The sequence below is a fragment of the Nuphar pumila genome, chromosome 2, assembly GCF_984573655.1.
Source record: "Nuphar pumila chromosome 2, dmNupPumi1.hap1.1, whole genome shotgun sequence".
Lineage (NCBI taxonomy): Eukaryota > Viridiplantae > Streptophyta > Magnoliopsida > Nymphaeales > Nymphaeaceae > Nuphar > Nuphar pumila.
This window is the reverse complement of record NC_143250.1, coordinates 134,903,950-134,917,415: the sequence shown is the minus strand read 5'-3', so window position 1 is coordinate 134,917,415 and position 13,466 is coordinate 134,903,950. Positions and strand designations below refer to the sequence as shown.

Genomic DNA, 13,466 nt, shown 5'->3' with positions numbered 1-13,466 from the left:
CTTCCAACGAAAGAGCTTTAGTTCTATAGAGGAGAGACAATCTTACTTGCTCAAACTCGAGCCTAAGCCCATGTAAAAATTGAAAAAAATGCTTTTTTTTTCATTTGTTCTCTCCTTAGCTCCACATCTTCACTAGCAACTCACTTGAGTTCAAGAAAAGATAATTCGTCCTAAAGTGGGCCAAGAGAACTAAAATAATCACAAACACTCATTTCACCTTGTTTGATTGTTCATATCTTGTCTTGCAAGATCTTTTTGGGTATACATACCCTTCAAAAAGAACCAAACATCATTGTTTTTACGAAATTTGGCAATGTTAGTACATATCTTGAAATCAACATTGTTCATAAACCATCCAAGAATCTTTGCAAGGTTGTTTTCCCAATCCTCTACCTTAGTTTGATGGTCTTGAATGGTTTTCATGCGTGCATCACCTTCTAAGGCTTTCTATTGATCTCCTTCCTTGTTTGTGAACTTGATTTGTGGTTCTAAAACGATGCCCATGACATAATCTCAAAGTTTCTTTCCTTTGAAATTGTTCTCTATAGCGGATGCCCACGTCATGTAATTTTTGTCATTTAGCTAATGTGTGTCATTTAGCTTAAAGGAGAGATCAATTTTTTGTTCATGCTCCATTCTTGAAGAGAGGGATAGTAAGAGAAAGAATAAGAGAAAATAATGTGCAAAAGCGTTTGAAAAAGCTTTTTCTTACTTTGAATCACCACGAACACGCGATCACTTTGAAGATGCACCTCCTCAATAACCCGATGACTCTGATACCATGTAATGAAATAGCAGAAGTGATAAAACAATGCCACTAAGGGCTTACAAGATGACATTCACAAAAAGTGCACAAGCACAAGCCAATGGCTTTAAAGGATCTTTATTGAGAAAGTGATTATGTAAAAAACATAAAAAATAGGGAAAGATCATACCCTTATTTATACATGAGGAAGGAGTAGAAGAAAGAGGCCATTGAGGGCTCCCAAACAGAGTTGTCAGTCCAGGAAGCGGGAAGCGAGGCACTTTCAAAATTTTATGAAGCGGGAAACGTGGGAAGACTTAGAAGCAAACCAGGAATCGTCTCGAAAGCGACCTAGGAAGTGAGGGGGAAGCGAAAAATAAAAAATAAAATAAAAATACAAAAAAAAATGAAAAAAAGTGGGTAGCGAGGGGGAAGGGAGCTTCCCATTCAGGAGAAACATGCTTCCTATTTTTTTGGTGCGCTTCTCAGCATATTTCAGACGCGCTTCGGGGAAGCGTGCTTCCCCACTCCCAAGGGAGCTTCCAGTAACTTTGCTCCCAATAGAGTCATTGGAAGCTCCCAACAATCAGATTTCTGACCGTTGGGAGCCCCTAATGGCTCATCTAATTTACAAAAAACAGAAAATAAATAATAATTGTTTTAATAAACAGTTTTATTACAAAGAGAAATGACTAAAATGCCCCTATAGGGCATTTAACTATTACAAGATTAATAACTATATATATATTAACAGAAACACCAGTTTAGAATATGTTTTGTTCCTTGCTTTGAACCTCTTGCATCTAAGGCCAATTTTTCTTTACTCTTGTGGACTTTTTTTCCCTTTCAGGCATACTGACACTTGGCAGTTTAGGTGAAAAAACACGCTTCAATGCCTAAGTATGCCTGTAGCTTTTAACTGCAAAATAGCTTGACAGGTTCAAAACAACCTCAACTGAAAAAGGACAAATGGCAAATAAATAAAACAAGATTACTTGAGAATTTTTCCAAACCTGTAAAAGTGCAATATTATCATCAACATTCCCAGGCCTAGAAGCATCCAAGCCCCTACAAAGTACTCTATCAAGTAAGTTGATGATTTGAAGGAGATAAATGTAGCAACAGAAGTTTCCACAGAAATCAAGGTTAGCCTTCAAATATAAAGGAGAGACTTGTGACTACTTCCAGCGTATTCTGTTCTTTAATTTCTTCTCTATAAGTCCTATTCCCTCTAAGACATTTGTAATGTCATATATGCGCCTTTTCTGAACCTGTATATCAGAAACAAACGTTACTTGAGCTACCTTAAATTTAGACAACATAATCAACTGTCCATTGCTCAGAAGCAGATGATAAACTACAATTGGTCATGTGGTTACCTCCAAGCTATTTGCTGCCTTGTTCAAATCTAGAACACCGTCTTCAGCTTGCTTGATCAAATTGATGAACTTCTTTGTCAGAAGACCTATATAGAGTCAGAGAGGCATCTAAATCAGAACTATCTTCAAGTTGCTTGATCAAATGAGGAGCATTGCTTTCTAAGAAATTGAGGAACATTCTTCAAGTTGTGCCTCTGTTACCTAGAGAGCTATCATAACGGCATGTCCCAACAGGTGTTAGTGCATTGGTAGATGGTGATCCTGCAAGTAATGGAGGAAAAGCTCCTATGTAACAACAAATAAAAACACTTATCATCAATAAAAATTACAGGGTGTAATTAGAGTATCAGTGTGATCACCAGCATTTGACACGGGGGTTTGAGGTCCAGATCTCAAATTCTTAGAAATCTTTCCCCTGCTGTAAATCTTCCCACCCTTTCCTGATACAGGTGTGTGAAAGGGACTGTTGACCACTTCAATGTAAGCTTGACCAGCTGTGTAATTACTAGATTCAGCTTCATGCTCTTCCACTTCAGCCTTTTGTTTTAACTGCCAGAACAGGCAAGGTCAAAAATAATAAGGGTCATTTACATATAGGTGCCTAACCTATAGCAAATTTACATTTAGTTGCCTCAAGTTTCAAATATTTAAGATAAGCACCTAACCTTTTAGAAATAGCTTGGATGGCCATTTCAGTTACTTTCTGTTCACCTAACTCAAATTAGCTCCTAAAAAATGACAATTTTAACAAATTATGGCAAAAATTCACAAGTTTCATTTTCAAAAGGGAAACTAGATTTTTAATGGAGAATTTGGTATTTTATGCTAGTTGGTTAAGAATTCAAGAATAACATTTCAATTTAGGAAATAAATAATCACGTGTACTTTGACAAATCATGTCTAAAAGGCTTAGCTATGTTATATAGGTAGGGGTGTGGGTGAAAGGTATGACGCGGGTACAAAGGGCACTGACACAAAATTCTAAAAATGTTTGTATGACAAGGTATCAGCACAAGCACCAATGTACAAATATGTTAGCATGTCTGGATCCTGGAATTGAGAGAACAATCAACAGCATCAAAACATTGTTTTGACCCACAACATTCTCACTCCATAAAAAATGGGGAAAGAGCACTTGTGACAAATTCCCAATAACGTACTTTAGTTTCATGAAATATGTAGTCCTAGAGTTGCTAGTCTCGAGGAAGCAGGAGCGGGAAGTGATACGGGAAGCGGAAGCGGGAAGCGAGGCACTTTCAAAATTTTAAGAAGCGGGAAGCGTGGGACGACTTACAAGTGAACCAAAAGTCGTCTCGAAACCGACTTGGGAATCAAACTGGAAGCGAAGGGGACGCGAAAAAGGATAAAAAATAAAATAAAATACAAAAAAAAAAAATAAAAGAAAAAGGGGAAGCGCACTTCCCGTTTTTTGGGTGTGCTTCCCAGCACGTTTCGGAAGCGTGACATTTCGTGCTTCCGAAACGTGCTTCGGGGAAGCGTGCTTCCCCACTACTAAGGGCGCTTCCGGTAACCTTGTGTAGTCCAGTATCTCCACAATTTACATGACATATTTTAAAGAATAAAGTCCCTTTATACCAAAAATGAACATGACATTCTAAGTGATTCATGATAAAAAAAATCTAGGAGATACCACTTAGGTAGAATCTGTACAGATATCAGGATCAAAATTTTTATCGTTAGATCATTTAACAAGTATTTAAACAATACATTAAACTGGTGCTTCGTGATCTGATCGTTTTCTGCAATAAATAGAATTGTATATTATTTATTGGTAGCTGACGATAATTGATGTAAGGCTAGGAAGATAGAGATCTTCCAAATCCTCTAGTTTTGTTATTGTTGATGACAATAAGCCGCAAACTTTCCTTAAGTTTTCCTTTCCCTCAATAGTCTAGCACTCTAGTTAGTTGAAGATCAGTATAATCAAATACATTTTCAAGATAAAATAAAAATATCTCTAGTGGTTCTTCTTGGGCTCAATGAACTCCGGTGAAAAAGATCAAAACTAGACCCAGATTCAAAATATCTGAAAGAAATAGTAATGGAAAGATACCAACCTCAATAACTCATTTCATGTATGATGCAGAAGTTTGGACCCAAAAATGGAATAAGAGGAAAGTTTTGAGCATGAACCTATCTTGAATCTGTGACTTTGATACATACAATGAGTGATAAATCTTGACAACCAACTACCCTCAACTTTCTTAGATATAGCATGATGTGACAATTTGAATATCTCCTCTTTCCTAGGAGCAGTTTATGCTAATTGGAAGCCAACCAAAACAACCAAAAAAGGTCCATGATGCAGAAATTAAGATCAGCTAGTAAAAAAGTGGGGAAAAAGAGTTCTCACATACACACAATACCATCCTTGTTATGAATCATATGCTCATAGGAGTGTCAATGAGTCGGGTTTGACCCGGACCCGGCCCATACCAAACCCTATAGGGTCAGGGTTTGATGATAAATAAGGTCTGATTACAATCCGGGTTGGACCCGACGGGTCCGATTAATATATGGAGCCAGGTATGGTTTGTGAAATTTCATACCAGACCCCAGCCCGACCCGAGTTCTAACTAAGATCCACAAGTTTTCAATGTAAAAAGGATAAAAAATATTATTTTACAGGGTATGGTCCAGGTCTGGTTCACGTAATCCTTATAGGATTCGGGTATTGGTTTCTCTTATGGTGGGTCCAATTGGAACCAGGTCCAGACCCGGTACCAGTATCTCAAATCAGGTCTGGGTCTGGTTCCACCTATGTCCGAACCAAGCCCATTAATACTCGTAGATTCATGTAAGATGGCTCCCCATGCTCTGTTATCACCTGCAATTGACAAACAATAAAACGCTAGCATGTTGTAGTAGATAAAATACTCTCAAGACTAACATCCCAGAAGAGCATTATTTAAGATTGCTAAGCCAGAAGCAAAAGCATATTCTCGAGACATTGGGCTCACGTTATCTCAGTGACCTAAAGGAAGTTCTATCGTTCAGAAAACTCCCATTGAGCATGTTTTGCACTACTTGACAAGACAAATGTTCAGAATCCCTTATGACAACGCTGCAACCATATTAAGGGAACTTGAACAATCTGAACATCTCATCAAAATCTCAGCAAACTAATGATAGTTCACAATCAACACACTGGCCACAGGCTATTCCCAAAACCAATTTTGGCATTCACCTGTCCCATAAGAGAGACACTATGCCGCTTAGAATTTTAATGGTGAGCCAGGAAGATAAAAAATTCAATAACCAGGTAGGCAAGTGAATGACATCAAAATCATCAGAAAATATAGGAAGATAGTAGCTGAAGAAAGAAGAATTTGCAAATTATATTCCAAAAAACCAGCAAAAACAAAAAATTTCTGGGCTTTTAAATGCTTTCCTTGTTAAATATTAGCCAGACTCATATGATATCTTTCAGCTCCCTGTAACAAGTGGGAAATGAATTAAAGACGCAGAGACCGCTGGAGCTTAATGCAAAAAGTAATGAAAATTTTGCCCAATATAGTTTTTCGGGATGATCACAAGGTGCAGAAACAGCCACATCTTAAGTGTGTGTGTGTGTGTGTGTGTGTGTGTGTGTGTGTGTGTGTCCCAATAGGAAAGAGGTAGGGACGAGGATTCCAATCCCACCTCACATCTTGGGCTTATCCTTTTGTGAAGGGATTAAGAAAAGGAAGGAGAGAGCGTGTGGGTTCTCTTCCTCTTGGAGAGTGCATTGACAAAAAAAAAGGGAAAAAATGAAGAAAGAAAGAGAGAAAACATAGAGAAGAGAAGAGAAGAGAGAGAAAAGAGGAAGAAGGGTGGTTGTATCTCAAGGCTTCCTTGGTACTTTTCTTGTGGTTTCTAGTCTCGGATTTGTTCTTTGACAGAGATAGGTATGTTTCTCATATTGCTCTTTAGAGAGAAATCGATGTACTTATTGATTATTTAATTACATAGTGGATCAGATTTGCCCTGTGTTTTTTTTCCCTCACCTCGAGGGTTTTCCATGTAAATTTGGTGTGTCGTCTTGTTTTGTGATTCTTGTTGATTTGCTCATATGAACAGGTAACGTGTCATACGACACAGTGGTATAGAGCTAAAATTCAGAGTTTTTGTATCACGTGAGACAAAAAGAATCCGACGGTTGGGAGGATGATTTGTCTTAATAGAGACAATTATGTGATATGAAAGGCAAAGATGAAAAGTGTTCTTTATTGTAAGGATGTCTATGAGCCTATTAAGGGGATTGAGAAGTTGAAGGATAAAACAGATGACGAGTGGAATCTCTTCGACAAATATTCACCTCCACTGCCACACTAGAAGTTAAGAATACTAGTGGAGAACTAGTTTTGAACAAAGAAAAGAAGTTTATGAAACAAATTAAAAGCCTCAGACTTTTGCCTCATAAAATATATCCATGTAAATCGAGAATAGTCATCGATGAAAGTAACATAATATCTTCTTCCCGAAAGAGACAAAACAGGGGCAGGCCCCCAAACATTATAATGAATAAACTCAAAAGGTTTTGAAGCTCTTTTATTATAGGAATTGAAAGGAAGTACATGACTTGCACAACTGATAACTTGGACAAACATGAATATCAGACTCTTGACTCAAACTTGACTTACATAATAATCCACTAGAGACCAATCTTTCAACAAAAACACAACTACAATGACTCAATTGACTGTGCCAGATACCTAGCTTATTTGACTTAGAAAGACTAAAGACAAAAGTATTTAGCAGAACAAAAGGAGACGATAGAGACTTAGGGTTGTATAAATGCATGATTCCCAACGTGGGCCATGCTCCATATCTTTCCTTCATATTGAACACAAGTATTTTATGTGACCAGAATGCCCGTACTGATACAAACACATGATTTTACATAAAAAGGTAAATACAAGAATAAGAAAAAACAATACAAACACAAAATACATATGGATCAAGCATATCCAGATTCAGGTCCAGATCACGTCATATCCCAATAGCAACAAGCATGGCACACTTTATGGCATGAAGACATGGATCACCAAGGGTGAGGTGATCGCTATGGCTCATGCTATTTTGTCAGGTTTGTGGCATAGACGATTGGGACACATGAACGAGAAGGTGATGGATTTATTGGTGAAGAAAAATCTCCTTCCTAAGGTGAAAGGTATGCATTTGAACTTATGTGATCGTTGTCTAGTTGATAAGAACATAGAGTTTCTTTTCATAAGAATCACCCCAAAAGTGCCAATGATATTTTAGTTATTGTTTATTCTTATGTATGTGGTCCCATAAATGTGAAATTTAAGGGTGGTGCTTTTTATTTTATTACTTTCATAGATGATGCATCTATGCAAGAGTGGGAATATGTTATGAAAAGTAAAAGTGAAGTTAAGCAATATTTTCAAAGTTAAGCACTTGAAGCAATTACATATAAACAATGGTGATGAATATTGGGCATGGTCATGGAAGAAGTATTGTATGAAACATGGGATTCAACATGAGAAGATTGTTCCCTACACTGCACGGCATAATGGAGTTGCGGAGAGGATAAACAGGACAATTGTAGAGAGAATAAGATGCATTCTCTCTAGTTCCAAGCTGCCAAAGTCTTTTTAGAGTGAAGCTATGTGGATTGCAATGTACCTGATTAACCAGTCTCCTTCCGTACCATTAGAGGGAGATATTCCTCAGAGGGGTTTGGTCTGGAAAGGATGTGTCCTATGATCATCTTCGTGCTTTTGGTTGCAAGGCATTCATGAATGTACCCAAAGAGTTGAGATCTAAATTGAATGAGAAAGCAGTGCCACAAGTATTTATTGGCTATGTAGATGAGGAATTTGGCTACAAGCTTTGGGATCTGAAGACTAATACCATGCACAAGAGTGGTGTTTAGGGAGGATGAGACAATTAAGACTTTGAGAAGTTTGAAAAGCCTAAAGAAATATCAGGAGATGTCTCTATGCCTCCAACAGAGCAACACCCAGTGCAACAAAGTGCACAAGAAGAAGTTGAAGAACATGCTGAGAAGAATGGATAGAACAAGAGGAACAACCAGATGATGTTCCCCTAGATGATCAGGTTGATCATGGATATGAATTGGAGGGAGAGCAAATCCCTCATGTAGAGCCACCTGAGGATCAATTCGGGAGAGGCAAAAGAGGTTGCATTCCTTCTACTAAATATTCTTCTAATGAATATAGTATGCTTATTGATAGTGGTTAACCAGAAAGTTTTGCAGAAGTGCAAGTTGACACTCATAAGAATAAGTGGCTACAAGCTATGCAGGAAAAGTTGAATTCTTTACATAAGAATCATAACTATGACTTGGTAGAGTTACCAAAATGTAAAAAGGTATTATAAAACAGGTGGATTTACAAGTTGAAGAGTGAAAGGCAATGGCGAATGAGTTACAAAGCCAGATTAGTGGTAAAAAAGGTTGCACAAAAAAGAAGGGTGTTGATTTTGATGAAATCTTTTCTCCTATTGTTGAGATGTCATCAATTCAAGTGATATTGAGCTTGGATGTTAAGACAACATTCCTTCGTAGCAATTTAGAGGAAGAAATCTACATTACTCAACCAGAATGTTTTAATTGGTTTGCAAACTGAAGAAGAGTTTGTATGGGTTGAAACACGCACCGCAAAAGTGGTACAAGAAGTTTGATTCATTTATGATGGGTCACGAATACCAAAGATCAGCAGCAAATCATTGTGTTTACATAAAAAAATGAAAAGTAGTTTTATTATTATTCTGTTATATTAGATGATATGTTGATTATTGGGCAAGATATTCACATGATTGACAGGCTAAAATAAGACATGAGCAAGTTCTTTAATATAAAGGACTTGGAGGCAGCACAACAAATACTGAGTATGAGAATCACTCACAACAGGAAGGCCAAGTTGTGTTCGTAACAAGAAAAATATGTTGAAAAGGTGCTTGATAAATTCAATATAAAAGATGCTCAGCCAGTTGGAACCCCACTTGCAGGTCACTTCAAGTTAAGCAGTGAGCAGTGTCCCTCTAGTACAGATGAGCAAAAGAGCATGGAGCAAGTTTTGATAGAAATCGTGGTTCCCTATTTCATACACAAGAGCAGACACTGAATGGGAGAGAGAAAAGAAAGCTGCAGAATTTTCCCAATAGCCGACTGTGGTATTGGGCTTCCCATTAAATACATGTTATAATTACTAGGGTACGAAAATACCCATCATACAACAAATGTAAATTACAATATGCTATTAGTGCCTTTAATGAACATGTGCTAATTAGAGTGCTAATTGGATGAACTCAAATTGGGTTTGGATAAGATCCAAACCCAGTCGTGAATACACGCTTTTTTTCATCCTCCCTCAAGTTGTACATGGTTTTGAACCATGAACAACTTGCCTTTCAACATCCAGAATCGGTCCTTGATAAGCCCTTTGGTAAACAAGTCAGCAACTTGATCAGTAGTCCGAACAAATTCTGGTTCAATTTTTTTCTCTTCAATTTTTTGTCTTACAAAATGTTGATCAATTTAAATATGCTTGGCACGGCTGTGGTAAATAGGATTGAATGACATGTTGATGGCACTTTGATTGTCACATAGGAGAATACATTTAGATATTGATTCTCCTACTTCTGTCAACAAATGTCTAATCCATGTTACTTCAGTTGTAGCAGCTGTCATTGATCTTTATTCAGCTTCTATGCTTGATCTGACAATAGCCCTTTGTTTTCTACTACTCCAAGAGACAAGATTTAGGCCAACGAAAATACAGTATCCTGACATTGACCTACGTTCATCTGGATCTCTTGCCCAGTCTGCATTTGTGTAAACCAGAAGTTCATGCATGTTATGTTCATTCATACTCTTTTTGTACAAAAGATCATCCCCAATAGTTCCCTTCAAATATCGAAGAATACGTTTAACAGCTTCCATATGTCCAATATGCGGTTCATGCATGAACTGAGATACCTGATTGACTGAATAGACAATACCAGAGCGAGTAAAAGTGAGATATTGAAGCATCCCCATTATCCTGCGATATCCTGTAGGATCCTCATACAAATCGCCATCTCTGGAACTGAGTTTCTGATGAAGTACACTGGGTGTGCTTAAAGGCTTGCAATCTTTCATACCTGCTTTGTTGAGAACATCAATGGTATACTTATGTTGGGTAAGTGTCATGCCTTCAATAGTTCTGTCAACTTCTACTCCAAGAAAATATCGCAGTTTACCAAGGTCTTTCATCTTGAACCTGTGGTTCAGGAGTTCTTTGACCTGCTCAATGTGTTCAGCAGAGTTACCTGTAATGATTATGTCATCTACATATATCAATAATAAGGTAATTGTGTTGTTACATTTGAATATGAAAAGTGAATGATCAAGAAGCGAACGACTAAAACCATATTTCTCTATTTCAAGAGAAAAACTGTCAAACCAAGATCGAGAGGCTTGCTTCAAACCATATATAACTCTTTTTAATCGACACACATATTCTCTGGAGTTCCCTTCTACATACCCAGTGGGTTGTTCCATGTACACTTCTTCCTTTAGAGTTCCATGTAAAAATGCATTTTTTACATCCAGTTGACTGATAATCCACTGATGTTCAATAGCCAATGATAGTATGATTCAAATAGTACCCATTTTCACAATCGGACTGAAGGTCTCATCGTAATCTTGTCCTTGCTCCTGGGTGAATCCCTTGGCAACTAGCCTAGCCTTATATCGCTCAATAGTACCATCCGACTTATACTTTATTTTGTACACCCACTTGGACCCAACTACATTTCGATCATGTGGTCTAGGAACAATCTCCCAAGTACCACATTCATGAAGAGCCTCCATTTCTTCATTCATAGCTTCAATCCATCGCTTAGAATTTGTTGCTTGATAGAAAGTCGTGGGCTAATCTTTCTTACCTAGAGAGGTTAAGAAGAGTTGAAAATCCATAGTGAAATTCTCATAACTTACCCATCTATCAATAGGATGTTGGGGTCGAGTGGTTCTTCTGGGAGCAGAAGAAGAATTCATCTCTTGATTAGAATTAAGAAGAATCCCCTTCTCACGTCGAGAGTAAACAATGCCTTTATACCTTTCAAGAGGCAAGAGTGGATCGGAAATGACACTTTCCTTAGTCGTTTGTACAGCATCAGACATGTTTCCCTCATCTCTTTTATTAAATTCTGAAGAGCAAACATCATTAACATTAGAGAAGAGGTCAGAGTTCAACCAGGGGTGATAAACTTCAATTTCATGAAGGGTGTCAACCTTGTGATCAAAATTCAATTCATTAAATACAACATTCCTAGATATTTTGATACGCTTGCTCACGGGATCATAGCATTTATACCCTTTATAATCATCAGCATACCCCACAAATCTGCACTTCAAGGCCTTATCCTGAAACTTGTGTCGCATTGAACTGTCAACATGAACAAAAGATACACACCCGAATACTCGCAAATCATGATAATTTGGATGAACACCATGTAAGGAAAGGTAGGGTGATTTGTTTTCCAAGATATTCATGGGCAATCGATTTATGATATGAACGACTGAATGAAAGGCCTCTGCCTAGAAGGTAACTGGAAGGTTACTATCATGCATCATGCTCAATGCACTCTCGACAATATGGCGATGCTTGCGTTCAGCAATCCCATTCTGTTGAGGTGTATGAGGACAAGACACCTGCCTACGTATTCCATTTGTCTGGAGAAATTTATTAGTCATTTGAGGAGAATTCACCCCCTTCATCACATTGGAAACAAATGATATTATCAGAGAATTGATTTTGAACAAAGGAATGAAAATTCTCAAATAACTTGAATGTTTTAGACTTACATTTCATAAAGAAGATCCATGTATACCGAGAATAGCTATCAACAAAAATGAGGTAATACCTGATGCCAGACATGGAGGGAACTGGAGCCGGACCCCAAACATCAGAACAAATAATTTCAAAAGGCTTTGAAGCTCTTTTATTAATAGAATGAAATTGAAGGACATGACTCTTACATTGAAGACAACTAGAACATTTCTTATCATCGACATTTAAATTTAGACTTGACTTGGGAATAAGACTGCTAGAAACAAGCTTTTCAATAAAACAACTACTACAATGACCCAAACGACCATGCCAAAGATTTGGCTTATTACACTCAGAAAGGCTAAAAACATTTTTAGAAGAAGTTGAAGATGATGATGTGAGCTTCAAAGTAGAAGGATTCTCTTGAAACACGTACATATTCCCTTGTCGCTTTCATTCAACGAACGTTTTCCTCGTGTGGAGATCCTTAACACGAACAGAAAAAGAAGTAAACTCAACTAAGGCATTGATGTCATCAACAAGCTTAGAGACAGAAACAATATTTTTCTTCATATTTGGAGCATAAATGACATTTGAAAGAGCAAGGGAAGTAGACATAGGTATGACAAAGTTTCCAATGTGAGAAATGCGATGGTGAGACCCATCTCCAGTGACTATACTATTTTTACCAGCATAGGGAACACAAGTTAGGAGCTTACCAACATCACCAGTGACATGAGTGGCTGCACCAGAATCGACATACCAAGTGCCCTGATCATTTTGCTTTAAGTTCAATTCAGTTAGAGCAGAGAGTAACAACTCCTTGACTTCGTCACTGTTCTTCAATTTATCTGACCCCTTGCTTGTCTCTGGTCGTTTACCTTTATTTTGAGGATTGAACCAACAATTTACTTTGATATGCCCCCTTTTATTGCATAGAAAACAAGTCGGCATTGATCTTTGCCTTTGCCCACTGGGTGGAATATTAGGTGTAGGCTATGTCACAGGGATTCGGCTAGGAGGGTGCCGCACCCGCGTCGACGCGACTCGACGCGGGTGCGGGTGCGGGTGCGGGTGCCGCACTGGGTGCGGTCAACCCGATCCTGGGTGCGTTGACCGCACCCAGGATCATTAAGGTCCTTTTTTAAAAAAAAAAAAATTGCCCAAATGGGCTTCTCGAATTTTTTTTAAAAAAAATTATGAACAGTCTGTCAGCTGCTGACAGCTACTGTTTTTTTTTTAAAAAAAAATTGCCCAAATGGGCTTCTCGAATTTCTTTTTTAAAAAAATTATGCTGAGTCAGCTGCTGACAGCTGCTGCTGCTGTCAGCTGCTGACAGCTGCTGTTTTTTTTTTTTTTTTTAAATTGCCAAAATGGGCTTCTCGAATTTTTAAAAAAAAAAATTATGCTGAGTCAGCTGCTGACAGTCTGTCAGCTGCTGTCAGTTGCTGCAGCTGTCAGCTGCTGACAGCAGCTGTCTGTCAGCTGCTGACAGACTGTCAGCAGCTGACAGCTGCAAAATAAAAAAAAAAAAAC

The 13,466-nt window shown here is 37.9% G+C and overlaps 1 protein-coding gene across 1 annotated transcript; it reads right to left on the bottom strand.

Moving 5' to 3' along the window:
- Positions 1–1,893: 1,893 nt before the first annotated feature.
- Positions 1,894–2,688, bottom strand: LOC149847197 (transcription factor E2FB-like; the record flags this gene model as incomplete). Its single annotated transcript, XM_089993559.1, has 4 exons — positions 1,894–2,016; positions 2,125–2,210; positions 2,326–2,385; positions 2,484–2,688. Coding segments are annotated over 4 exons (444 nt in total), but the record flags the coding sequence as incomplete, so codon positions are not given.
- Positions 2,689–13,466: the final 10,778 nt, after the last annotated feature.